We start from the raw sequence: 25574 nt of genomic DNA, 5'->3' as shown, positions 1-25574 counted from the left end.
ACGGGGCTGGAAGCACCTTCTCCATCCTCACACCAGCCTTGCCACAGATGTCCGGGGGCTGCAGTGTCTCTGCCCCTTGGAGTACTGCAGGTTCAGCCCTCAGGGGTGGTGACACAGGGTTTGTCCCCAGCTCTGCTGTCCTACTGCAGGTGCTGGGGTGAGGACAGGGCCCCTGGTGTCTCCCTGCAGTTGCTGGCATGCTGCTCCATCTCTGCCATGCCAAAGGGCAGCTGGCAAATGGGGCAGGGCAGCCAGGCATCAGGGGACAAGGAAGGCCAGGCTACAGTAGGTTCTTCTCCACAGTGGGAGGCGTGTGTGGGGGGAGCAGATTCAGCAGGAAGTGGCCTGTGGAAAGGGAAGGTGATATGGTTGTCACAAGCTCACTAGTGTTGGGATGATGTGGGGTTTGGACTGACACCCTTGCTGAAGGTTCTTATGGCAGCCTAGGAATACACTGTGATGCCCCTCCAGTGCCAGGGCACCAGCAGGAGTGATGTGTCCCAGCTACAGAACTGCCACCCCTATGCCCATTTACTGGCCACCAGAGGACAGCCCTGCCAAGCAGCTGGGGCAGACAGCTGTGTCCCCCTCACTGCTGGCCTGTCCTCTGTCATTTCTCCTGCCTTGTCTCTCTTGGGGGCCACAGGCTTGGGCTGTTCCTTTCACCCTGGGCGTCCTTGAGGTGGCAGCTGGGGCCCTGCAGAGGGGTAACATGCTGGAGGTACCCTATGCCACATCCTGCCAGCCCAAAAGAGTGAAGGGCTGGGCCCAGAACTGTCTGGGAAAGGCTGAGAGCAGTAAACAGCCAGGGTCAGGGCAGCAGAAGACAGTGACCCTGGGATTACCTGCCAGGGATGGGACAGCCACAGCTGCTCTGGACAACCTGTGCTGGTGTCTTACCAGCCTCACAGGGAAGAATTTCTTTGTAATATCCCATATAACCCTGTCTTCTGTCACTTGGAAGCCACTACCCCTTGCCTTGTCCTCCCAGGCCATTGTCCCTCTTCTGAAGTCCCTCTAGGCAGTGGAAGGGGCTGCCAGTTCTCAGAACCTTCTTGTCTCCAGGCTGAGCAGCCCTGCATGTCCCAGCCTGTCTCCACAGTAGAGAGGCTCCAGCCCTCAAGAGCATCTCCACAGCCTCCTCTGGGCTCATTTCCAGTTGCTCCACACCCTTCTGATGTTGGGGTCCCAGAGCTGGAGGCAGCTCTGCAGCTGGGCTCTCAGCTGAGCAGAGCAGAGGGGCAGAATTCCCCCCTGCCCTGCTGCCCACAGTGGCTGGGGGCCAGCCCAGGACACAGCTGTGCAGATTCACTCACCTGGCACTGCAGGACCTCCCACATCCTTGGCCAGCAGCTCCAGGTGACCCCCCAGGGTGCTCCTGCCAGCTCTGGGCCTCGGTGCCTGGTTCTGGTTCTGTGCTGTCAACAGCTCCATCCAGGCACAGTGGCTGAGGTGGGCTGAGCTCCAGGCAGCCCCTTCCAGCTTCCACAGGTGCCTCCTCAGCTGCTTCTCCTCCCTGGATCTCCTGGGGATAGGGAGGGGCAGCCTTGCAGGAGGGTGTTGCTATCGGACACGAATGAACACAAGGGCACCTCGCAGTTCTCAAGGTGAAGAAAAAAGGGAAGCTTCTTTTCTGACTCCAACATTTATAGTTTTCCAAGAGTGACAGTGGATTGGAAGGTGACAGTGCCACCTTTCCAATGACACTGGACAGACCAACAGTCTATCAACTTTCTCCTCCTCCATAAAGGAATGCAAAACAATGAGTTCTTTACAGAAAGTGTGTGAGAAAGTTCCCTACACGAATGTCAACATCAGAAGGCTTAGAAAATCTTAAAAAAACAGGGTGACATTAGGACAAGGCTGGTGTGAGCTGGGGCTCTGGGCTCCAAGGAAGCACATCAAGGAGCTCCAGGCCACACTGTGCAGGGACAGGATGAGGTTTGCAGATGTCAGGCCACGTAAATGCGTGATTCAGGAAAGAAAGCCCTGTGAAAGGCAGAGCTGGAGCACCAGGGTCTGTCTGAGAGCTCAGCATCCTCCTGTGGGACAAGGAGAGGCCCCAGGCAATCGAGAGAGGTTCCTTGTGCCCAGCATTCTGGGCACAGCCCCTAGCTCAGCCCAGCAAGCACCTCCTGGGCTTTCCATGGGGCACAAGTGGTGTCCGTGGAGGGGCAGCCCCTTCCTGCTGCCTCCCCACGGAGAGGGACACATGGAAGTGTGAGGGACACCCACTGTGTCTGGGGGGGCTGTGGGGGGTCAGGCTCCTGCCCCCGTGGTTTGTGCAGGTGGATGAAGGAGAGCCCAAAGCAGCTGCATGGACTGAAGGGCTGGCTGCAGGTGAGCTGCAGACTGTTGGAGACAGGCACACGACTGAACACACTGAGTTCCTGCAACAAGAGCCGAAGTTTATTGAGGGGCACCCCCTTTTAGAGGGGCTTCAGAATTCCTGCACTTGAACATTTGATTGGCTGGGGTCTCAGCACCGCCCAGCTCACTGGCCAGCTGATGTCTGCATTCACGATTGAATGGGACTGGCTGGGCTCCCTGTTGGAGATTGAATCCAACTCATCACTGTCTTACCCAGGAACTTGTTTACCTCTACTCTTTAATGTACCAGGCTGGCCAAGTTGGGTCTGTTATGGCCAATTTTAACTGTGCAGCTTCAGACCAGCTGCAGCTGTCACAGCACGTGCTCCCATGTCTGCCCCACCGTCAGCTCTGAGCTCTGCTGTGGGGAAGAGCACTGGCCACTGTCCCAACACCACTCCTAGCTCTGCTTGTGGCTCTGTTGCTGTGCCACCCAGGACATCTGGGGGATTATGGGCACGAGAAAGGGCAGGGAAGCAGAGCTGGTACAGCTTTCCTGAGCCCATAAACAACCCTAACCCCTGGTCTACCTGTCCTCTTCCCTACCTGTCCTTCTTCTACCCTCCTATCAGCCACATGCTACTGCCAGCCCCATTCCATCACCATCTCCCCATATCAGCTCCATGCCATGACCAGGCCCACAGCTCTTCCCCATGCCTTTTTCCTTTGGATCAATCCTTACCTTGCTAAAACATCTGAACCCTGCAGCGATTCTGGTCCAGCTTTGAGTCAGCTGGTGTCATCAGTGGGCACCAAGGTGTGACAGGGCTGGTCGCAGGGCCATGAGGAGCATCCCACCTCAGACTGCAGAAAGGCACAGCTGTAGTTCCTTGGGGAGCAGTGAGAAGGACGGGGCAAGGGGGCTCAGAGCTGCTGACCCTATTGTGGGGCATGGCCCTGGCTCCTGCATGGGAGTGGGGAACAGGGAACTATCAATGTCAACACAGCCAATGGGACTGGCTGTCTCCTGCCACAGCTCCACACTCAGCTGCCTGCTGTGATCCTTGGGGCAGCCAAGCCAGGGCTGTATGCTGTCCTCACTCAGCAGGTTCTCTGCCTTGGGGTACTTGGGGTCCTGCACACACAGCAGGGACACAGCATCATGTACCAACCCCTCCCTAAACACCCTCCCCTCCAGCTCTAGCTTGTTCTGGACATGGGAGCAGCATGGAATTCTCTGGTAACCTACAGGACCAACATCCCATTTTGAGAGAGCAAGAATGATGTGAATCCTTGCCCTTCAGCTTAACAAGGTGAGGTAGTACTGCACCCTGTCATGCCCTGACCCACCTCTTCCAAGACCCGGGCAGCTCAGAGGGATCAGCCCCACACCCAGCCCCCCAGAGGGAACCCCCAGGCACCTGGGAGGAGAAGGACACCACTCAGCTGATTTTAACCAGAGCCATTCAGGAGCCTTTGGAGACAACACTGCCAGAGTGTAACTTTCCTCTGGAAGCCTCTGGTGCCTGGTGGGGAGAGAGGAGAGTCTGATGAGCGTGGGCATCTCCTGGCTTTGGAACCATTCAGCAGCTCCCCAGTCCCACCCCACCGCCTCTGTGCCCCCCGGAGCTGCCCCACCACCCCTCAGGTTACCGACCCAGCAGCAACCCCCAGATCTGAGTCACAATCCCCCAGCTCCCTTCGGCCACTCCTGTGCCCCCAGCTCAGCCCACAGCGCCCCATTCTGCCACTCGGGTACCACCCACACGCCCCAGCCCTATTCTCCAGTGCCCTCACGTCCTTACCCGCAGCTCCACGGCCCGTGTTCCCAGAGGCACGAGCAACGCCTCAGCGCTATTCCGCTATCGCTGTAGCTCTCCAGTCGTTCCCCGCTTTCCCAGGCCTGTTAAAGCCCTGGCTGTGCCCCACAGCCTCGCCACGCCATTGCCCAAGCCAGTGCCTGACCGCAGAGCTCCCGAGTCACCGCCCAGCCCGATCGCACCGATCTCGGCCGCCCAAGTGACGTGAGCCCCGATCCCCGCCGCTCCCGCCTCCCGTGAGCGGCCTCTCCCGACCGCGCTCCGGTTCGGGCCGCGGCCGGGCCCGCTGCGGGGCCTGACGGGACACGCAGCCCTCGGGGGACGGGACACGCAGCCCGCTGACTACGGCGCGCTACAGCCCCCGCGGGCGGAGCTCAGGAGCCATCTGCGCCCTGTCCGGAACAGCGCGCGGCGGTGGTGGAGAGGGGCGGGCGGGGGCAGGGGCAGAGCAGCAGCGGCACTGCGGGCACGGCGGTGCGAGGCGGTTTGTGCCACTGGTGCTGCCCACCGAGGTCACGCGTCCCGCTGCGGGCCCACACACAGGAGCCAGCGGGCGGCTGTGACAGCTCACCGATCTTATGCGCCCGGAGGGGCGTGTCCGGCAGCCCTTCCATTCCTCCCCTCGCCTGATTGGTGGCCGGGGCAGCGCCGCGCCCAGCAATTGGCTCGAGGTGCGGCACCTCGCCCGGTGATTGGCGGGCGGCGGAGGAAGTGGCTGGCCACTGGAGGGGGCGGGGCAAGATGGCGGCTGTGCTGGAGGTGGAGGTTGGCGGCCCCGTTGAGCGTGAGGCGGAGGAGGTGCGGGCATGGGGCTGGCGAGGCGCGGTTTGGGCCGAACCGGGTCGGGCTGGGGAGGGGAGGCGCGGACGGGCTGCTTCAGCGTCGTGGGGTGCTCTGTGAAGGGCAGACACAGCGGACGTGGGGCCTGAGGGACGCGGGGTCCGGGAGAACGGGGTAGGCATGTGCGCTGAGGGCCTCGGAGGGTGCCTGGAATGGGACAGGGGCGACTCTGAGTCACTTTGAGCTTGTAGAGCTTTGGGGAAATGGGTGTGGGGAGTGTTAGGGCGGGGGGGATCCTGGTGTGGGAGGACAGGGGCAGGGTGGCACTGGGAGCTTCGGAGGGGCCATGGGGCAGGGACAGTGCGGGCTCTGGGGGCAGGAGGGCAGCCATGGAGGCATCGCTGTTGTTCCCATGCTGGCTTTAAATATTCCTGGGGATGAAAAATTACAGAACTGGAAAAAAATCTGTCTGGAAAGATGGAATTGGAAGCAGGGTGGGTGCTCTGTCACAGGTACGTGCCACTTTCCGGCACTGCTGCCCCGGGCTTTGCAGTGGCTTTTCACCGTCCCCTGTGCTTCGTGCTTGGGAGGTGTTTTTTTTTCCCACCGGTAAAGAACCAGGAGAACTTGGTTCCATCCTGTCTGCACCGTGGGAGCAGCTGCACAGGGGTCCTAAGTTCACTTAGCTTGTAGAGTCAGGTAATATTTTGTGCCTTTCCTCAAGAATTGGTGGTGTGGCTTAAAAATTGTCAGATGCTGGTGGTTGTTTTGGAGAAGATTCCTGTCAGGGCCCAGTTGTGGAGATTCCCTAGTGCGTGGCTGAGCTGTGGGAGCTTGTACCTCTGCCCTGTGCCTTGTGTTGCTGCTGGAGAGCGGTGCAGTGGGGTGATGGGAGGATTGAATCCCAGATCAGTCACTCTTGAGTTGCTGCTGGTTATATTTTAAGATACTCCTTGGTGACTTTGTATGTAAAAATGTGGAAGATCCAAATCTCTGATCCTCAGAAGTGAAATTCCCACTTTTCACTCCATCAGGGCCTGGCAGAGTGGGCATCACAAGGAGGCAGCGAATGAAGAGGTGCACATAGGACTGCTTATCCCTGTGATTCCATAAATTGTTGGAGCAAAACCTATCTGCTTGTGCTGTCCTGAGGTCTTGGCAGCTCTTTGGGCAGAGCAGTTTGCTGATGAGCCACTCATGGTGGGGACCAGAATAAAGCCAAGTGTCCCATGGCCCTGGCTCTGCCTGTGCCGAGGCAAAGGTTTAGTTTCCAGTTATCCAAATGTTTGATCAGTTGGGAGATTTCTGCTCCCTGCTCCATTTTTCCTGTGTCTTATGAGCAGAAAAAATGCAGAATTGAGATTCAAAAAAAATCTTTTCAGTCTTCCACTAAAGAATATGCCTCATCCCAACCTGCCTTGGTTGCACTTACAGCACTGTGGAAGTTTATATTCCTCTTATTTCAGGTTATTCCTGGTAGGTGCTGGGAGACAGAGACTGAAGTTGGGGCAATGGGAAAGTGAGATCAGGGCTGTTTTTTGCTCTGGAGCTTTGAGCTGAAATCAGCAACTGCTTATTCTCCATCCTCAAGGCATTCTTCTTGCCTCCTTTGGAGATTTAGAGCATAAGTGGATTACAGTCAGCTCACAGCAGCCTGTGTGTTTGCCCAGAGATCCTCCCAGCTCCCTGGGCTGGAAGGAATGTGTGCTCCAGCTTTGCTGTTATCCATATCAACAGTCCTTGTGGTTTTCTCGAGGAGATTATTCTGTGACTGTCCCAGTGGTGGGGATCACAGGTTTGTGGAGGCTTTGGGGCAACAGCTCCTGTAGGAAACCAGGGAGTGGCACAAGGTTCTTCCAAAGGCCACGATGCCACGTCCCAGGAGAGGATTAGACTTTAGTCCTTGATATCCAGTTTCTCATAGTCATCACCTGGAGGAGGCAGAGGTTTTTGAGAGGATCATGAATTACAGAGGAGACAGAGAACAGAAGAACTGTTCTTAAATCCTTTTCTTTAAAACAAAAAGTTTGTCTAAGAGCTGTAGTTGGTAGCACACTGGGTCCAGTGTTGGTGTGGCAGCTGAAGGATGCTGAAACAGGAGTAGGCTGATGTTGAACACTTGGTAGAGCTGATCTTCAACTCCTTCAGTCACCCTAAATGTTCTTGTCAAACCCCTCTGTGGTGGTGTTCACAGGGGTCCCAGGATGAGGGAAGAGACGAGAATCTTGACTCCATTTTTCAGAAGGCTGATTTATTATTTTATGATACATATTATAATATAAAAAAATGATATATTAAAACTATACTAAAAGAATAGAAGAAAGGATTTCATCAGAAGGCTTGAAGGACAGGAAATGGAATGATAACAAAAGCTCGTGACTCCCAGAGAGTCCGAGACAGCTGGACTGTGATTTGCCATTAATTAAAAACAACCACATGAGACCAATCAAAGATGCGCCCGTTGCATTCCACAGCAGCAGGTAATTATTGTTTTTCTTTTCCTCTGAGGTTTCTCAGGAGAAAAATCCCAGCAAAGGGATTTTTCAGAAAATATCATGGCTACACCCCTCTTGGTAAAGGGAGATTTAGGAGTAGAGGTTCTTCTACCTAGCTGTTGGGGTTAGAAAGAGACTCAAAAGACACAAAAACTGCATGTTAAAATCAGACAACCCCAAACTAGAAGTGGAATGAATGCTTGCTGGCAAGAGCAGGTGCTTCCTTCACTATTCCTGTGCATTTTTACCTCTAATCCAAAACTTTTGTGCTAAGAGAGTGTGCAGATCAAGGAGGGGTTAACTGGAAGGTCTGGCTCAGGGTGGCTGCTCTGCCAAGTCCTGTCTGACAGTCATCAGATCCCTCTCAACATCCCTTCTGTCATGTCCTGGCCCCCCCTTAATAAAGTTATTTCAGGAGCTTTGAGCTCTGGGGAATCTGGTGAAGCTCACTCCTTGTACTTGAGAGAAAATTGTGTCCAGGGCCACGGATCCCTGATTGGCTTGGGAGCACAGCTCAGGAGAAGCCTGCTCTGAGCAATGCCAGCAGTGTTTCCACAGGATTTGGAGCTGAGGCATCTTGAATGCATTTGCTGGAAGAATTTGGAGATTCAGGGAAGATGCCAAAGGAAAGAGGCTGGTGAATATCCCAGTCTCTAAGATGGGACCAACACTGTGGAGTGGTTGCTGGTGTGGTACAAAGGAGCAAGCTGAGCCACTGTATAGAAATGCAGATTATTGCTGTGGTTGGAAGGTGCTTGTCAAACATCTTCATCCAGCAAGGGTGGGGGCAGGGCCTGGGAGGAGTGGGGGTCTCATGGGGGGAGGCAGTAGGAGCACCAGGGTGACTCTCAGAGCTTGTAGAGGGATTGACCTGTGCTGGAGCCAGCAAGCACTAGGGGATTCTCAGAGTCTGCTGTGTGCAGTGACCAGCAAACATTTTAAAATCTCCTTTTTTCCTGTTTGTTTGGAGCAGTTGTTGCTCCAAATTACATTGCAACTACTGAACTGATGGATCTGGATGTGGCTGCTTTAGGAACAGAGGTGCTGGGGAATTTGGTGACATCTTGGTGTCAGGTTGTCACCACCTTCCCTTGGCTTCTGACACAGTTCAGTGAGCTCTAACAAGGATTTTCATAGCTTTAGATTTTGCATCTAAGTCCTGGAGTGTTTCTTCAGGCCTTGATTCTCAAGGGGTGAATTTCTTGCAGGTGTTGCTCTGGGGTGAAGCTCAGCAGATGTTCCACATCAGGCAGATGGATTGCTGTGCTGTGTTTTTCCCTACCTCCTCACCCTGGGGTAAAATTAGGTGTCACAGAGGAAACAAGGCAGCTGTGCATCCTCAGCTGAGTCTGGCTGTGATCAGAGCTGCTGCTGCAGACACCTGTGTGCTGGTGATGGTGAGCAGGCAGGTGAGGTGACTGCTGCCCCAGCATAAAGGTTGGATCCAAGCCTGTGGCCCTGTACCCAGTGGGGTGAGGTGGAGCTGGTTCCTATGTACACATCTCTGGTGCGTGCAGGAAAGAGTGATAACAGTCTGTGTTTGTGGAAACAAGTCTATGGCTTGTTTCCAGCCTTCATCTCCAGTGCCTCAGCAAAACTGGAGTGTCTCCTGCACTGTGAGGATTTGTAAACCCCACATGTATGTTCCCAGCCCAGATGAGCTGCTCTTGATCGAATCTGAGTTTGTGTCTCACCAGGAAAAGGTGATGGGAAGAGCTGTGGGATTCCCTCCCCAGTGCCGTGGTCAGGGTGTGCTGCCTGCTCAGTGACCCTGGGTGGGGACATGAGGGATGCTGGAGGCTCCTCAGCAGTTAGGTGAAGATACTGTGAAAAACGCCAATCACTTGCTTTTAAAGTTTAAAAGTTTAATAGTAATAAAATGGTTATAAAAATAGTAATATAATTAGAGTAATGATAATTTGACAATTTGAATTAGGACAATATGAGACAATAAAGACAAAGAGTTACCGACAGTCCAGGTACCTTCTTCTGGGCAACATAAGCCCGAAAAAGGACACCCATTAACAGAGGATTAACCCTTAAAAGCAATAGCCTGTTGCATATTCATACACCTCATATATGATGCATAAATTCCGTTCAAACACAGGATTCTGTCTGGTCAGTGTCAACTTCTTCCTCCTGAATCCTGACGGCGCCTTCGAGGTGGGAAGAAGTTCATTTCTTTTGATAAGAGAACAATAAATTCTTTTTCTCTGAAAGATTTAGGTGTCCTGTGGCTGCTATCAGGTGTGAGTGCCTCATTCTTTTCTTAAAAAAAATCCCACTTACATAGTTCGTATTTTAACTTCAAAAGTTACCTTTTAACTACAAGACTACATTTATCATATTACTAAAATGTTAGTACAGCACTACTAATCAATACAACAAAATACATGTAGTAAATATCTGTGTAGAGCCATATCATATGCACTTTTCACAATATCAAGGGAAGGTTTTGCCCAGAGAAGCTGTGAATTCCCCATCCCTGGAGGTGTTCAAGAGCAGGTTGGATGGTGCTTGGAGCAACCTGGTCTAGAGGAGGTGTCCCCATGGGAGGAGGGTTGGAGGAAAATGAGTTTTGAGGTCTCTCCAACACAAAGCATTCTGTGGTTCTATGATTCTATATAAAGCTCCAGGTGAAAGCAGAAATGCGGTGTTAAAGGTCCCGTTATTCCTCCCCTGTCCAAAAGTGAGAGTATTCACGTTTTTGTGAATCTTACTGGAGAAGATGGGATACAAGTATCCATTGTCAATCATCACTAATAACAGCAGCTCCCCTTGCTCTCTGTAGCTCCTGCCTGTGATGTTTGAGAGGAATTTCCAATTATCTCAGCAAAACAAGGCCTAAATTTTTCTTTTACTGTGATTTTGAAATCTTATTGGCATTGATTTGTTGCTGGTGTGTGACATACTGTCCCCTGTCCTGCAGCCTAGTGGGATTTTGGCCTCCTACCACTGGTGGGAGCATTGGCTTCACTGGGATCACCACTCTGCCCTGAGACCTCTGGCTGGGTTGTGAATGTGGGATTTAAGCCAGTCCTTTTGTTCTGGTCACATGGGATGTTGGACAGAGCCTTGGCTCCAATAAAATACAGGAGTGTAAGTAAGGTGGAGGAGCAGGGAGAGTTGCTGCTCTTCCTGGGAAGGTGAAGGACAGCTCTGGGCTGTGCTGGCACTGTGGGCATCTGGAGGTTTCTTATTTAAAGCATCTGAATCCAGAGTTTCCCAGCAGCTGATTTCATGGATGTTTTTTTTTCTCTGTAGATTGATCTTTCACACTTGTCCCCAGAGGAGAGATGGAGGTGAGTTTTGGGAGCTGATTTGGAGCACACAGCTCAACTGAGCTCCTGCTACTGAGCAGAGCAAGCAGTAGCAGCACAGCTTGTGATCACGGTGGGGCAGGAAAGGATCACTGTTTTTTGATGGGGGGAAGTATGGACTGTCTTAGACGGCAATAGTTTTTTTCTTTTAAACTGCTGCTAAATATGGAATCACAAAATAGTTAAGGTTGCAAAAGCCCTCTGAGATCATAGAGTCCAACCATTCAGCACTGCCGAGGTCACCACTAAACCATGTCCCCAGGTGCCACATCTACATGTCTGTTCAATCCCTCCAGGCATGGGGACTCCACCACTACCCCACCACAAGCCTGTGTTTGGGCTGGACAGCCCTTTCTGTGTAGAAATTTTCCCAATATCCATCCTAAACCTCCCCTGGCACAACCTGAGGCCATTTACTCTTGTCCCATCACTTGTTAGCTGGAAGAAGAGCCCAACCCCCACCTAGGCCCACCTTCCTGTCAGGGCCTTGTAGAGAACAAGAAGGTCCCCCCAAGCCTCCTTTGGTCCAGGCCGAGCCTCCCCAGCTCCCTCAGCCATTCCTCACCAGACTTGTGCTCTTGGCCCTTCTCAAGCTCTTTTACCCCTCTCTGGACAACCTCCAGCCCTTCAATATCTGCCTTATAATAAGGGGCTTGAAAAATTCCTCTTTTTTCCTTAGCAAAACCAATTTAATCCAGATGCTTATTGAAAATCACAGTTAGACTTGACTCTCAGTATTGTACCAGCACAGGCTGGGGGCTGACTTGCTGGAGCAGCTCTGTGGAGAAGGGCCTTGGGGTACTGGTGGAGAGCAAACTGTCCCTGAGCCAGCAGTGCCCTGTGGGCTAAGGAGGCCAGTGGAATTCTAAGATGTATTGGGAATAGCATTGCTAGCTAGTCAAAGGAGGTGATCCTGCCCCTCTACTCAGCCCTGCTGAGGCACCTCTGGGAGTGCTGTGTCCAGTTCTGAGCTCCTCAGGACAAGAGAGACATGGAGCTCCTGGAATGGGTCCTGTGGAGGCTGCAGAGAAGGGTAAAAGAGCTTGAGAAGGGCCAAGAGCACATGAGGGGACCAGAGCATCTCTCCTATGGGGAAAGGCTGAGGGAGCTGGGGCTGTTCAGCCTCAAGAGGAGATGACTGGCAGGGGACCTCATCAGTGTCTGTCAGTTCTTAATTCCACTGTGTTTTTTGGTCAAACAGCACAAGCTGGGCAAAGAAACCCCAGGTGTCTGGTGAGTATCAGGCTGGAAATCACTTGTTCCAGAATGCTCAGGATGGAGAGAAGCAATTTGCTGGGGTTTTACCAGATGTCAGCTGTTCCTCCTGCTCTCCACCCTGACCCTTCCAGCCTTTGGACAAGAGGGAGAACAGTGTTAGTGGTTCCAAAACTGGGCTGAGGGTTTGATATTGAGAATTAGCATACACTCTGGGTCAAACAGTTGCAATGTGCTCCAGGAAGGCACTGCTTGATTAGGAAGGTTGGGAGAGATGACCCACTGGTGGTCCCTTCTAACCTTGCCCATTCTGGGATTGCAAGTTATGCTGACAGTGCACTCCGTGTTCATTAGTTCAGGTACACCTGGGGGGAGTTCTCCACTCCTTCATGCTCAGATGGGCAAGGTGGTGTTCTTGGCTTTCACAGTGTAGAAATGAGCTGGTCTCAGAGCAGCCTTTTGTCCCTTCCCCTCTGGATTGTTCACAAACACAATTCTTCGTAGTGCTGTTTTTCCATCTGCTCTTCCTGGCTCTCCTGAGGTGTTTGTAGCCCAGCATGCAGCCTGCACCAGTGTGCTCTTCAGCCTCCTTTTCCTGGTTGTTGCAGGGTGGAGCACGTCCGGATGCACGCCAAGCACCGCGGGCACGAGGCGATGCATGCCGAGATGGTGCTCATCCTCATCGCCACCCTCGTGGTGGCACAGCTCCTCCTGGTGCAGTGGAAGCAGCGGCACCCTCGCTCCTACAATGTAAGTTACCCCACAGCCAGTCTGCCTCCCACACTGTGTGGGGGCGCTGAGCAATGCCCTCCTTTTGCTGATGAGGAAAGTGTTCCTGGTTTTACTATTGTCTGGTGTTGATTCCCTTGTTTCTCCCAGCACATGTGGGATTCCAGCTGAGGATGAGGATGGATGATTCGGAAGGCCTCAGGTTTCTGTTGGAAATTATGCAGATAACTCAGTGTGACCTAGTGCTTTCAATCAGGGATGGACAAGCAGATACTGGCGGGTGTCCTGAGCGAAGCTGCATTTTGTGGCTGCTCCCTTGGAAGCAATGGGGGCTTCTTGCTGCTGGCAGCCTGGGTTTGATGATTGCTGTGATGTCTATAGAGCATGACACGGCACAAAGCACCAAGACTCCATCAGAAGGGTGCACAAGAGCAATTTATTATAGCAATGTGTTGCCTTTATAGTTTTTCAAGGTATTTGCATTTATTTAACAGACACATTCACTGCCCATCAGTCATAAGAAAGAAACAAAACTCTCAATAGGTGAAAAGGAGCCACATAATTCTGTGAGCCAGCTAAAGTCTGTATCTCTTAACTTTCTCTCCTTCATCACGTCGCCATGGTGACAGCCTTGGTGTCTTCCTCGAGAGAGATACGGGGCTTTCCTTATCTTCAGGAAGCCTTCACTGCCTCACAAGAACAGCACAAAATGCCTTTCCTACACTGCAGCACTCTGCTGAGCAGACCTGCCACTTGCTGATGCCACCAGCTTGTCTGGGTCCGTTAGTTGCATGAAGCAACTTCCTGGTCATAGTAATAATATTGATTAATGTTTCCAGGTAGCACCTGTAGTCCTCTGTGAACTTTAAACCAAACCTATTTGCCTGTTTCCCTCCAGCAGCACAGTGGGAGCTCAGCTGCACAGCTGTAGATTCTTTTGGGAATAGGCTGTAATGCAGAGGCAAGCCAAAACCTTCTTGCCTTGTGTAATTCTTGTCCGAGGTGTCTGTGGTTGCAGTGTTAGGATCCTGGGAAGGTGAAGGTTTATGTAGCTGCCTTACAACAACTAGTTGTGTGTATCATCTCCCATACATTCCTCTGGATATGATTCCTCTGTGTTCTCCTGCCAGCTGTACCCTTTGCTCCCAAAAACCATGTGGCTGCTGCCTCTGACTCCCTCACAAAACCACGGAACTGTGAGTTGGAAAAGCCCTGTGAGATCATTGAGTCCAGCTGTTACTCCTGCACTAAACCTTGTCCTCAAGTTCCACATCCGCACAGCTTTTAAATCCCTCCAGGGATGGTGACTCCATTACTGTCTCAGGCAGCCTGTGCCAGGGTTTCACCACCCTTTCTGGGAAGAAATTTTCCCAATATGCAACCTTAACCTTCTCTAGAAAAACTTGAGGCCTTTTCCTAGTGTCCTGTCACTTGTTTCCTGGGAGGACAGACAGAGCCCCACTTGGCTATAACCTCTTTCCAGGTAGATGCAGAGAGCAGGAAGGTCCTCTCTGAGCTTTCTTTTCTCCAGGCTGAGCCTCCCCAGCTCCCTCAGAGCTCCCTCCCTCCCTCCCTCCCTCCCTCCCTCCCTCCCTCCCCTATCCAACTCATGTGCTGAGCTTTGAGCTCTTCTCTAGGTGCCACAGGTCAAACCACCCCAGGTTCCTGGTGCAATCCAGGGCCATTTGATGCAGGCAGGAGAATGGCTGCTACGGCTGACAGTGTGCTTCTGGTGTCTGAGGAGCAGAGAACAAGCTCCAAATGCCTTTGCTCTGTTTGTGCAGATGGTGACCCTCTTCCAGATGTGGGTAGTACCTCTGTATTTCACTATCAAGCTGAACTGGTGGCGGTTCCTGGTGATCTGGGTGCTCTTCTCAGCAGTCACAGCTTTTGTCACCTTCCGGGCAACTCGAAAGCCTCTGGTACAGACAACACCCAGGTTTGTCTGCTGTTCCTGGGAAACTCCTCAGCCCCAGGGTAACCATTGCAAGGATCTCTTTCCAGTTTTCCTGCACAGATGTGTGCTGAGCTTTGCACCCTGGCAGTGTGAGAGCCCTGCTCATGTGAAAGAGTGTGAAGCACTTAGCTGGCAGCCAGCCCAATATACCTGGTGCCTGGGTGGGGGGTGGAAAGGTGGAGTCCATGTGGGGTGGTGTCCTCACCCAGGGCATTCCCAGCATGCAGCACGCTTCCTTATGGCCTTTGGAGATCATGAGGTTTCAAGTTGGAAGTCAAGACTGTGAGCAGCCCGTGACAGGTTGAATTAGGAATGTAAAGCTCTTGTCCGTGTGTAGGGGTAGGTGAAGTGTCTGCAAAAACACAACAGGTGTGAAAAATAAAACTCTTCAGATGATTGGCACACTTTCATTCAGGGAAAAATGAAGTAATGAAATTCTTTGTTTTAATGCTTTACAGACTGGTTTATAAATGGTTTCTACTAATATACAAGATCAGCTATGCCACTGGGATCGTGGGGTACATGGCTGTCATGTTTACGCTTTTTGGACTTAACCTATTATTCAGGTGAGTGAATCTTTCAGCTCCCACTCCTGGGGCAATCAATGGCATGGAACACACCTTTGGCTATTACTCTGGAAAATCAGTTTACTTGGCAATGATTAACGAGACCAAAGACACTATTGGGGTGTCCTTTCACTCCTGGGAGGATGACAGGATGCTGGTACCTGAACTGGTCTGGGTTGCTGGAGAGCCCTTCTTCCAGCTCACTTGTTGGAAGCTCCCCCAGCTCTGGGGGCAGCAGTGGCTTTTTTTTTTTTTTTTGCTATACTGCAAGAAGCAGCCAGTCCATGGGTGGTGGCAGAAGACTCAAGCCCAAACCAGCTTCATCGTTAGAGAGTTTGACTGCTTCTCTGAGTAATACATTCTCTAGAATAGGATTACAGTGGCTTTGCCCTCAAAAAACCCTGTTGCTGGTTTTTCTGTTGTAGAATCAAACCAGAAGATGCGATGGACTTTGGCATCTCCCTCCTCTTCTATGGTCTTTACTATGGAGTGCTGGAACGGGACTTTGCTGAGATGTGTGCGGATTACATGGCCTCAACCATCGGGGTGAGTTCACGGTGGATTGTACCCCAGGCCAGAGTTGTGCCCCGTATCAGGAGGCCTGAAACGTGTTGGGCTCTGCAGCAGCTTTGGCTCCCCTCAAATGGGAATTCCCCCCTCAAGGAAGGGTCGCTGGATCTAATATAATAAGAGTTGCTCTGAGATCCTTCCTGAAGAGCGCAGCCTCTGCAGGGTTCCATCTCCAGGACAAGAAGTTCTTTCCTCTGAGGGTGGTGAGACACTGGCACAGATTCCCCAGAGAAGCTGTGGCTGCCCCATCTCCTGGAAGTGTACCAGGCCAGATTGGATAGAGTTTGTAACAACCTGGATTAGTGGAAGGTGTCCCTGCCCATGGAAAGAGGTTGAACTGGGTGACCTTCCAACCCAAGCCATTTTCTGATTCTATGGAGAAGTGGAATGGTTTGTTTAGCCCTGAAAAACTGACAAATATTTCTTTTCCTGGGCATTTAAAATCTCCAATGAACACTCCCATTTCTGACACCACTGTGCTTGCATTAACTTGTGACCTGCAGCCACCAGGGAAGGATTCACACTGTGGGCTTCCTTCCTTGTACCTGCTGCAACTTTAGCTGTCCCTGTGGACAGAGGACGCAGTGGCCTAAAATCTGTAGCCCACTCACTTGGTATCAAAATAACCCACTCCACCAAAAATACATGACCCAGGACACCAGTGGAGTAGGTCATGTTTCTTCTTTTCAGCAGCTGTTTAGGGTCTTGGACTTTGTGTTTCCATCTTTCTGAGCTTTCTGCTGCTGCTCCTTGAGGTTCTGCTCCAGCCCCTGGCCTGCCACACTAGGACACCTTGGCACAGGATGTCTCTTAGATTCTCAGGGCTCTGTTGGATGTTCAGAGCAAAGCTGTGCCAGGGCTCTGCCAGAGGCATGTTTTGCTGATGGTACTAAACCAGGAGGAGCTGTGACCTCCTTGGAGAGAGAGCTGGGCAAGCTCCAGCTGTGTGAAATTTAACAGGGGCCAGATTCCCTGCCTGGGATGGTGTAATCCTGGTTATAGGTACAAATTTGGGAACAAGAGTCCAGAGAGAGTTCTATGGAAAGGAATTAGGGAGTTAGGGTTGACACCAAGTTGAATATGAGCCAGTAGTGTGTCCTGACTGCTAAAAGGGGCCAACTGTGTCCTGGGGTGCATCAGGCACATCATCAATATGTGGCCAGGGGAGGTGATTGTCCAGCCATGCGGAAAGGGAGTGAAGCTGAATTGGGGGGGTGCAGGTTGGACATGAGGTAATGGTTATTTACCCAGAGGGAACAGGCTCCCCAGAGACATGATCATGTCATCAAGTCTGCCAGAGTTCAAAAAGTCCCTTAGTCATATGGTTTAGGTAGTGGAGCAGGGAGTTTGACTCAATGATCCCGAGGGGTCCCTTGAAGCTGGAGTGTGTGGGACCTGGTTTTGTGACCACACTCTCTGTGTTATGTCAGCCCTGTGCTGAGCCATGAGGCTGGGAAATGGAGAGGGGTGGCTGCTCTCTCTGTGCTTTGCTGAATGAGAGTCAGGGACCTGCAGGGCTGGAGGTGGGGGCTCTATCTGACTGGCAGCCCAAAGTTGTTATTTTGGATCAAAGCTGTGACCTCCAGCTTGTCCCGCTCTCTCTCCCAGTCTCTGCCCTGGGTGCATGGCCCTGGCAGGCAGCTGAAAACCCACCTGGCTGTTGAGGAGCAGAGAGGGCTGGCCCCTCGACATGGGGAGGGTGTGCACGGGGCTCGGGTGTGACGGGCCACTGCATCACTGAGCAGCTGTCCTGTTGTAGTTGTTCCCACAGCCGGACCTGTAACAAGGTTTTTAAGCCCCAAAGGCCAAGGCTGGACTCGTGGGGAGCTGAGCCCAGCCCTCCTTAGAGCTTAGCTGTGCCAGCACGGGTGTGGGACACATGGCCTGCCACTGTCACTGCTCTCCCTCTGCTCTGCCCCCGCTCAGTTCTACAGCGCCTCAGGGATGCCCACCAAGCACCTCTCTGACAGCGTCTGCGCCGTCTGCGGCCAGCAGATCTTCGTGGATGTCAACGAGGAAGGGATCATTGAGAACACCTACCGCCTCTCCTGCAACCACGTGTATCCTTCTCTGCAGGTGCCAGCCCCCTGCCTCACTGGCCCCACGCTGGGGTGGGCAGCAGGGAGCTCCTGCCCCACGGCTTCTCCCGTGCTGGGTGAAGAAATGCCTGTTCTGGGAAGCGAGGCTGTCCAGCTGACTTTGCATGTGATCTGTCCCTGTGTCATCACTGACTTGGCATGGGAAGAGGTGTCCCTGAAATTACTTCGTTGCCACTCCCAAGTGGTTGTTTCCTCTTCCTTCTCATCCCCAGCTCCCTCTGCCGAGTCATGGAGCTGCACCTCAGCTTTTACCTGCTTTTGACAAATCTGCTGTGACCCATCTGCCTGGCAGTGCCCCCAGCAGATATTCTGGCAGAGGTGATGGTGTGAGGTCAGGACAAGAGGCATCCCTGCTCCATGCCACACTGGCCCCTCATCAGAGATGCATTGCAGTGGGTCCGAGTGTCTATAAGGAAGAACTGTGGGGAAACACTGCTGGCCCCCTCTGAAAACAGCCCCCTGGTCCGGCATGCTGATTGCTACCTGCTCTGGCCACAGCCCAGCAGCTTCCTCCTTCTCCAGAACTCCTCCAGGGTTTCCAGTACGCTGGACTCACTCAGCGCTTTCTGTCAGCTGATTGATGAGAACTGGGTTTTGAAACTGGAAGTCCTAGTTGGTGCTCAGTCCCAGCTGAGGTGGCACGTGGGTTTTTTTCCCTGTGGTGACTCAGTGTACACATGGGATGTCCTCTGGCACTGTGTATGTTACTGCCTGCGAGGTGGTTTCCAAACTGGGCTTGAGCAAAGGTCATGCTGGCAGAACAGGAGCCTAAATTTAACTCTTGGGAGCTGTTGGTGAGATTTATGGCTGACCCTGTGCAAGGGCCTGGGACTGCAGCAGCTTGGGGTGGCGTGGCTGTCAGAGGAGCTGGTTGGTGCTCCTGGATCCTCAAGGGTGATGGCTGGCTGGGCACTCCTGCATCTATGTCTCCAGGGCTGACAAGGAAGTGACTCCTGTTGCTGCTGCCTGGCATTCTTCCATGTTTTGAGCAGCATAGATATTCTGGGAAAAGTCTGTTTGCTCTGTGACACCAATGTACGTGGCAGAGTCATCTGCAGCCACCTCATATTTTCCTGTAACTTCTTCAGGCTGTGCTCAGGTTGTGCAAATCCTTTTGACAGAGCATAGCAAGCACTTGTAAGTCAGACCCTTACTTACAGAGAAATTCCTTAAATGTTAATTCCAGGAAGCCTTTGAAGAAGGCTTCCAAAATGCATGCAGTTCACAGAGCTCTCCCAGGCTGTCCAAACCTTCTCAGTGCTTGGGCACCATCACTGAAGAGTTTCAGTCTCCCTGGTGCCCATGCATGGGTCAGGGCCTTCATGCTGCCACCCTGGCTCTGTTCTGCTGCCCCATGAGCTCCTTCCGCTGTCCTGGAAGCTGCTGCACCTTCTAGGAAAGGGCTGTGGTTGTGCAATGCACCATCCTCACATGGGCGGATGTTTCCATGGCTCTGGGGGGACTTCCTTGGCCTTGGTGGTTTCCTCCGCACTGAGCCATGTATCCCCCTCTTCTTCCAGTTCCCCTTAACGTGCCACTCCCCAGGTTCCATGAGTTCTGCATCCGGGGCTGGTGCATTGTCGGCAAGAAGCAGACGTGTCCATACTGCAAAGAGAAGGTGGATCTCAAGAGGATGTTCAGTAATCCGTATCCTTTCTCCTGCTGGGAGCCAGCACTTTGGGAAGGGAAGCAGTGGGTAGAGCACACAAGGGGTGAGAGGCTTGCCTGGCACCCTCAGTAGGTCTCTACAGCACGTGGCTCTGGCAGAGACCCTGCAAAACCCAGGGCAAGCCTGGCCACAGCTGTCCCTCCATGAGGACTCATGTCTGTCCTTCCTGGGTGCTTGTCCATCCCTCTGGGCACCTGTGTTCTCTGTCCCTGCTTTTGGGTGGCTTCTGGGTGGGTTGTGCTTCTCTCATCCCTTTCCCCACGACTCTTTAACTCCTTCCTGCCCAGCTGGGAGAGGCCTCACGTCATGTATGGGCAGCTGCTGGACTGGCTGCGCTACTTGGTGGCCTGGCAGCCGGTGATCATCGGACTGGTCCAGGGAATCAACTACATCCTGGGGCTGGAGTAAGGGCAGGCGGTGGGGAGCCGCGGAACCACGAGAGGACATTGCCACCAGGGATGCTGGCTTTGCTCCGTCACCTCTCAGGACCTTGGCCACCACCAAGGACAGCAACATCAGGGCCCCTCCTGCTGGGGCTAGGGGAGGATTTTTTTAAAAAGCAATTATTTTAATGAGCATATTTAAAACTTTCTATTGCAGCCAAAAAGAGACGCTTGTCCCCTTTCCCTGTCCCTATCCAGCCCTTTGCAGCGCCCTGCTGGGCTGAGCTTTGGGCTGGGGGCTGTTCACCAGCTCCTTCCTGCCACTCTGTCAGGGGAGGCCATGACAGAGAAGAGCCAAGGCTTTGTCAGCTCCCAACGCCAGCACCCTGGAGCAGCCTTGCTGGCAGCGAGGATGGGATATGGGGGCTGCAGAGGAGAGGCTCGAGCCCAGTGCCCTGAAAGAGGGGATGAAGGTCACCTGGCTACCCCCAGCTGCCAGGTCCGCTCTGGGTGCCACGGGTATGCCAGCAGGAACCAGGCTGCTCTCCAGCATGGTGATGGTGGGCTCTGCCTTGGGGAACCCTTTTATATGCTCCCAAATTTTCTGTGTTCCTCCCTGGAGTCCAGCAGTGTCCCCTGACTGCTCGGGGGGGCGGGGGGGTCAGCCAAGGCATGGAGTGGGGCCAGTGCTGCTCCTCTCCGTGCCCTTGTGGGTGATGGTGGTGGTACGTCAGGAGCAGCCAAGAGCAGGTGCCCCTGCCCCGGGCGCAGGTCCGCCCTCACTGCATATTGCTCTTGGCACTGGAATAAAAGGGATGGAGTGAAGGTTGGGCTGGTGCTGGCGTTTCCCTGCCCCAGCATTACTCCATGACATCCTCCTGGCCTTGCTGGTAGGAGCCATGCCAAGGTCCTGCTGGGGCAAGTGGTCTTGGGCTCAGTTTTTGGTAGTGGGTGGGGTAAAGTCCCCAATCCCAGGGCCAGCGGTGGTATTTTGGCTTGTGGAGACTTGAGTCATATTCCCTGAGGGCACAAGGCAGCTCCTGGCTCAGGGGATTTGGGAAGTGGTCACAGTGCTGACATGGCTGTGTGGGCTGTGTTCCCCCTGGGGAACCCCAGCACCGTGCTGAATCCTCTGAGTTTTCTTTTGAGTGAAACCACATTGCAGTGTTGTGCCAAACACCAAAATAAGAGCCCTGGAAATGGAGACGTGGCCCTGGGTTTTTCTTGATCGTCTTCCTTGCTGCAGGGCATGGAAAGTTCCTCCTTTCATCTCTCCTAGGGGACAGATATTGGGTGGATGATGACCAAGCACCCATCTGCATTCCCTGCTCACTTCTTTCACCCTGTAGCAACCAGAGCTAAGCTGGTTGGTATTGCACTTGCCAGGTCTCCAAGATAACACTCCTGTTCCTGTCACCCTCTTCCTCTGCTGAGAATGGATAACAAAACTCACTGGGAGTTCAGGGACTATTTTCCAAGACTTGTCAGGGCCTGTGACTCAGGTAGCTGCTTCTGCCCTATTGCTGTATCCACACTGGCTCCCAGCCTTGATGCTGCTGAGAAGTGGGTGGGGCCTGTTTTGTAACCAGTGGGTTGTCAAAACCACATCTGCTGTCAAGGGGCTGGCTCTGGGGGTGGGGGACTACTGAGGGACATAGGAGATGGCTTCTTGCAGCCAAGAACTAAAGCCCTGGCAGTTTCTATCTGCTAAGCTGTCCTCCCCGAGCTGGGACACCCAGGGGCCAACACCCAGCCTCTCCCAGCCACTGTCGTACTCAGTCTCCTGGGGACTTTACCCACCTTCCTCCTGTCCCTGATCCCAAAGCATCGAGGAGCAAACCAGCCTGTTCAGAGTCCTGTGTTACTCAGCCAGCGCCCCATGTGCTGGACACTGGGGGGCCCAGCTGTGTCCCACATCCCTGTCGAGCCCATGGATGCTCCCCCAGGGGCGGGGGCGGTCATGGATGCCGATCACGGGAGTGCCTGAGGGATGTGGGATGTGTATCCCCAGGTGCAGGCGACATAGAGCACGGGGGGCATGGGGTGCTGGGGACACAAGGCATGTTCGGGGGGCTCGGGGACATGGACATCGACACACAGCAGCGTCCAGGTGCGGGTCCCTCTGCGGTGGCGGGGCGGGGCCGGGGCGCGGGCGGCTCCCGCTGAGTCACGGCGGCCTCTCGCCCCTCCCCGCGCCGCCTCATAAAGCCCCGCCGAGCCGAGCCGAGCTGAGCTGACTGACTGAGCGCCGTGCCCGAGCCGCGGACTGTCCGTATGTACCGGAGCGCTGGGCGGACAGCCCTGGGGGGCACCGGCCGCGACCCTGAGTGACCGCGGGAGGAGGATGCTGGGGGGTACGGGATATCCCACACTCGGGGGGTGCTGGACGGATACGAGGGTATGGGACCGTCGCCTTGGGGACTCCTGGGGGGAGCATGCTGGGTGGGTTACCATGGCCAGCTGGGAGGATGCTGAGAGCACGGACCATCCCAGGCTCAGGGAGTGCTGGGGGAACCATCCCAAGCTCATGAGGAGCATCCCTGTGTGTCCAGCACTGAGCTCCGTTTTTGTCTGCAGAGCCCCTGGAAAGCCCTGCCTGGATCCTCCTGCTCTGCTGGGGCCTGGCTGCTTGCTGCACAGGTAAGTGGGGAGTACTGGGGAGCCTAAGGTCAGCTCCGGGCTCTCTGCCCCTCAAGAGACTTGTTCAGGGATCTGGGGATGAGTAGTGCCTCCGTCCCTTTGTGGGACTCTGCCTCCTCACCCACTACAAAAATGTCTTGGGGTCACTCTCAACCTCCCAGCTCACCCCTTTGTGCTCCCCCAGGTGCCATGGCCTTGCAGCCACCCAGCATCACCACCCTGCAGATGCCAGCAGAGCTTCCTCGCCCAGGTGAGAGACCCTCGGGGCCATGGCAGGGCCTGGGGGTGAGGAGGCTATAGTGGGGTTCAGCTCCTGTGCCAGCCTCCAGCAGACACAAGGTGAATCCTCCAGCCACAGCCAAGATTTCAGGGTGCTGATGAGGTGGGGGAACGTTCCCCTTAGTTAGGGAGGGGGGCTGTGCCTGTATCTGGGGGGCACTGGGGACCCTTGCAGCCCCCCCTGACCTTCACACCCCCTGTGGCTGCAGGTGAGAGTGTGACTGTGTCATGTGAAGCACTGAGTGAGCTTCCAGAGATGACGCTGCTCTACTGGCTGGAGAACGGCTTCTTCGTGGAGAGCCTGCACCCGGACGGGGCTGTGCGTGAGGGGACAGTGCAGTGAGTATGGGGACAGGGGCAGTGACAGCGGGGCATCCCAGGCTGGGACAAGGCCCCTGGGTCTGCCCATCTGGAGTAGGCACTGATTGGTCCCTGCTGGCTTCACAGAGAGGAGCTGCAGGGCTCGGGGTGGGTCCTACACCGTGACCTGCACTTCAGCTCCTTCAACAAGCAGCACCTGCACACCAACTTCACCTGCGTGGTGCTCAGTCCCCTCGGTGCCGACACCAGGGAGGTGCAATGGCCGTCCCAAGCACCAGCCCCTGTCCCTGGGAACAGTGGGGGCCTGGGCTGAGCCAGAGGGCAGCTCCCATCCTGGGTGAGCACCCTGCAGTGCAGATCCCTGCTCTGACAGCCCCACACTATTGCATGCATGTGTGATACCCCCAGGGAGGCCCATCTCTGTGACCTGCTTTGGGGACTGCACGGCCTCACATGTGCTGGCCCTATTGTGAGTGGGGCTCCTGGTGCCCCAAGCTGAGTCAGGAGCGCTGCCTGGGCTGGAACCAGCTCTGCCCATAGCTGGCTCTGGGACCCCAGAGTTTATTAAAGTACATCAAGGCTGCCCAGTGTCACCTGCATCCTGGGGATGGTGCTGCCCAGGGGTGTAGAGGGCACCCATGGGATGAGGAGGGAGGGAGAGGAGGTAGCCCTGGTGCCTGTGAAGGGCAGGATCCATTCCTCACCCCCTTCCAGCCTCCAAAGGGCTAGAGAGCCATAGGGAATACTTGGCACAATGGCTGTGCCCTGCCCTGGAGGAGAGGGTGGGTGGAGAAGCCCTGGGTTGCAGGCACTGTGGAAGATGGGGCCATCACATCCCTCTCTGCACTTGGGGGTTGGGGCTGTTCCTCAGCATGGCATTGCTGAGTCCCATCTGCTGCTCCATGGGGCAGCCCCCTTAACCATCCTGTGCTGGCAGGGCCCCTGCTCTTGTGTCCCAGCCCCCTTCTTGCTCCCCAAGTGCTTGTGGGGGCTGCGACTCCTCTGGGCTGTGGGACACGCTGGGGATCAGATCCCAAACCCCTTGAGCAACCCCTGGGCTATGGACATCACACTTCAGGATGCTCAGAATGTGGAAGGATAGGGATGGAGGGGATGGAGAAGCCTCCAGATGCAGCCCCCATGAGCTGCTCTCAGCCCAGGGAGCCACAGGAGTCCCCTGGGAACACCCCAGTCCCACAGTGACTCTTAGGAGCCAGGAGAAGGCAAGCAATGGAGCAGCCACCTGGTCAGGGACCTGCCCAAGGCAGTCCTGCTGTACCCCCTAGCCCGGTTAATTCCAGCCTCCATCCCCTCTCACAGACCCCACACACAGCTGCATCCTGACACCACAGCTGCCATTCAGCAAAGGCACATGCCAGGCTCAATCAATGTCCTGGGGACACTGGCACTATGGCCAGGCTGAGCTGGGCACAGATACCTGCCATGCAGGACCCTCTGTGTCCCCCATCCTGTCCTACTGTCCCTGGCATGCTGGTGGCTCCATCCCCAACCCCTTCTCCTTGCCTGGTGTGATGGCAGTAGCACACTCCTCACTGCACAGCATGGCACCCAGCCCTGCCATGCCCTGCCATCTTGCGCCATGCCGTGTCACACTGTGCCGTGCCGTGTCACACTGTGCCGTGCCGTGTCACACTGTGCCATGCTGTGTCACACTGTGTCACACTTTGCTGCCCACAGACCCCACTGCAAACCACAGGTCACAGCAGCTCCGAGATGTGCAAAGCCCTGTGCTCATGGCACACCCCACCTCACGACCAAGATTGAGTCCTCCCTGTCCTGGCAGAGCTGGTGGGACAGGACCATTCCCTGCTACATGTCCCCGTGGCCCAATGGCAGGAGATGCTGTCCTGCAGGGACATCAACTCACAAAATCACAGTTGGAGGTGCTGAGCACAGTTGGAAACAGAGCTGGAAGAGGGTGATGTCAGCGACCTCAAACATCTGGAAAAGTAGGATGAGGACCTCCTTGTCCTCGTGGAAAAGTCCCCGGTAGGGACTTGTAGCAGGTCTCCATCATGAAGATGACATCTCAGTTGAAGGGCAACTGCCTTTTTCCAGAGGGAGGTGGAGGTGGAGCAGCCAACATGGATAGGTTTGTGACACTGGAATGCTCCCCTAGACACAGTAGTAGCTAAGAAGGTGGGAGCCATGTCCAGCACCATCTCCTTGATGAGGTCTTGCTGGTGTGGGGGTCTACCAATGGCCAGAGTCCTGGCCAGCAGATGCTTCCTGGTGGGCAGAGCCACCCTAAGAGAAGCCCCCAGATGCTGCAGTGCTGTGGACAGGGAAGCAACTGGTTGTTCCACAAGTGGCTGGGGAGGTGTGGCAGCAGGAGCAAGGTCAGGTCAGGGAGGGTGGTGGGGCCTGGGAGGGGCTGCTGAGAGATGCAGGCAGGCTGGG

The 25574-nt window shown here is 54.5% G+C and overlaps 3 protein-coding genes across 6 annotated transcripts; 2 read left to right on the top strand and 1 right to left on the bottom strand.

The window, feature by feature from the left end:
- Positions 1 to 1632: 1632 nt before the first annotated feature.
- XNDC1N (XRCC1 N-terminal domain containing 1, N-terminal like) lies at positions 1633 to 4053 on the bottom strand. Its single transcript, XM_054518602.1, is given in 6 exon segments — positions 1633 to 2426; positions 2618 to 2636; positions 3064 to 3117; positions 3119 to 3190; positions 3294 to 3608; positions 3968 to 4053. Coding segments are annotated over 6 exon segments (861 nt in total). The 3' UTR covers positions 1633 to 2111.
- Positions 4054 to 4693: 640 nt separating this feature from the next.
- Positions 4694 to 21117, top strand: RNF121 (ring finger protein 121). 4 transcript variants are annotated; one of them, XM_036379954.1, is made up of 9 exons: positions 4694 to 4801; positions 10670 to 10707; positions 12549 to 12690; positions 14454 to 14608; positions 15085 to 15192; positions 15618 to 15738; positions 17689 to 17822; positions 19407 to 19508; positions 19818 to 21117. In XM_036379954.1, exons 1-9 carry the CDS (start codon positions 4709 to 4711, stop codon positions 19936 to 19938), a joined length of 1014 nt encoding a protein of 337 aa, XP_036235847.1. In that variant the 5' UTR covers positions 4694 to 4708; the 3' UTR covers positions 19939 to 21117. The 4 variants fall into 4 exon arrangements, with proteins under 4 accessions (XP_036235847.1, XP_036235837.1, XP_036235855.1 ...); XM_036379944.2 differs by having other exon boundaries at positions 4753 to 4928; positions 17689 to 17838; positions 19382 to 19508; XM_036379962.2 differs by having other exon boundaries at positions 4771 to 4928; positions 19407 to 19505; positions 19804 to 21117.
- Positions 21118 to 22162: 1045 nt separating this feature from the next.
- IL18BP (interleukin 18 binding protein) lies at positions 22163 to 23727 on the top strand. Its single transcript, XM_036380007.2, has 5 exons — positions 22163 to 22267; positions 22491 to 22553; positions 22738 to 22803; positions 23042 to 23171; positions 23280 to 23727. Exons 1-5 carry the CDS (start codon positions 22258 to 22260, stop codon positions 23464 to 23466), a joined length of 456 nt encoding a protein of 151 aa, XP_036235900.1. The 5' UTR covers positions 22163 to 22257; the 3' UTR covers positions 23467 to 23727.
- Positions 23728 to 25574: the final 1847 nt, after the last annotated feature.

The sequence above is a fragment of the Molothrus ater genome, chromosome 2 (genome assembly GCF_012460135.2).
Source record: "Molothrus ater isolate BHLD 08-10-18 breed brown headed cowbird chromosome 2, BPBGC_Mater_1.1, whole genome shotgun sequence".
In the NCBI taxonomy this organism is placed as follows: domain Eukaryota; kingdom Metazoa; phylum Chordata; class Aves; order Passeriformes; family Icteridae; genus Molothrus; species Molothrus ater.
Note: the sequence above shows the minus strand (reverse complement) of the source record. Positions and strands in the feature narration are given on the sequence as shown.

Excerpts from the sequence above, each read along its gene's own strand:
- RNF121 (XM_036379954.1), top strand. The coding sequence starts at position 4,709 with ATGCGCCCGGAGGGGCGTGTCCGGCAGCCCTTCCATTCCTCCCCTCGC. Across the intron at positions 15,193-15,617 it reads GGACTTAACCTATTATTCAG|AATCAAACCAGAAGATGCGA; the intron begins GTGAGTGAATCT and ends TTTCTGTTGTAG. Across the intron at positions 19,509-19,817 it reads AAGAGGATGTTCAGTAATCC|CTGGGAGAGGCCTCACGTCA; the intron begins GTATCCTTTCTC and ends CTTCCTGCCCAG.
- IL18BP (XM_036380007.2), top strand. Across the intron at positions 22,554-22,737 it reads CCTGGCTGCTTGCTGCACAG|GTGCCATGGCCTTGCAGCCA; the intron begins GTAAGTGGGGAG and ends GTGCTCCCCCAG. Across the intron at positions 23,172-23,279 it reads GTGCGTGAGGGGACAGTGCA|AGAGGAGCTGCAGGGCTCGG; the intron begins GTGAGTATGGGG and ends CTGGCTTCACAG.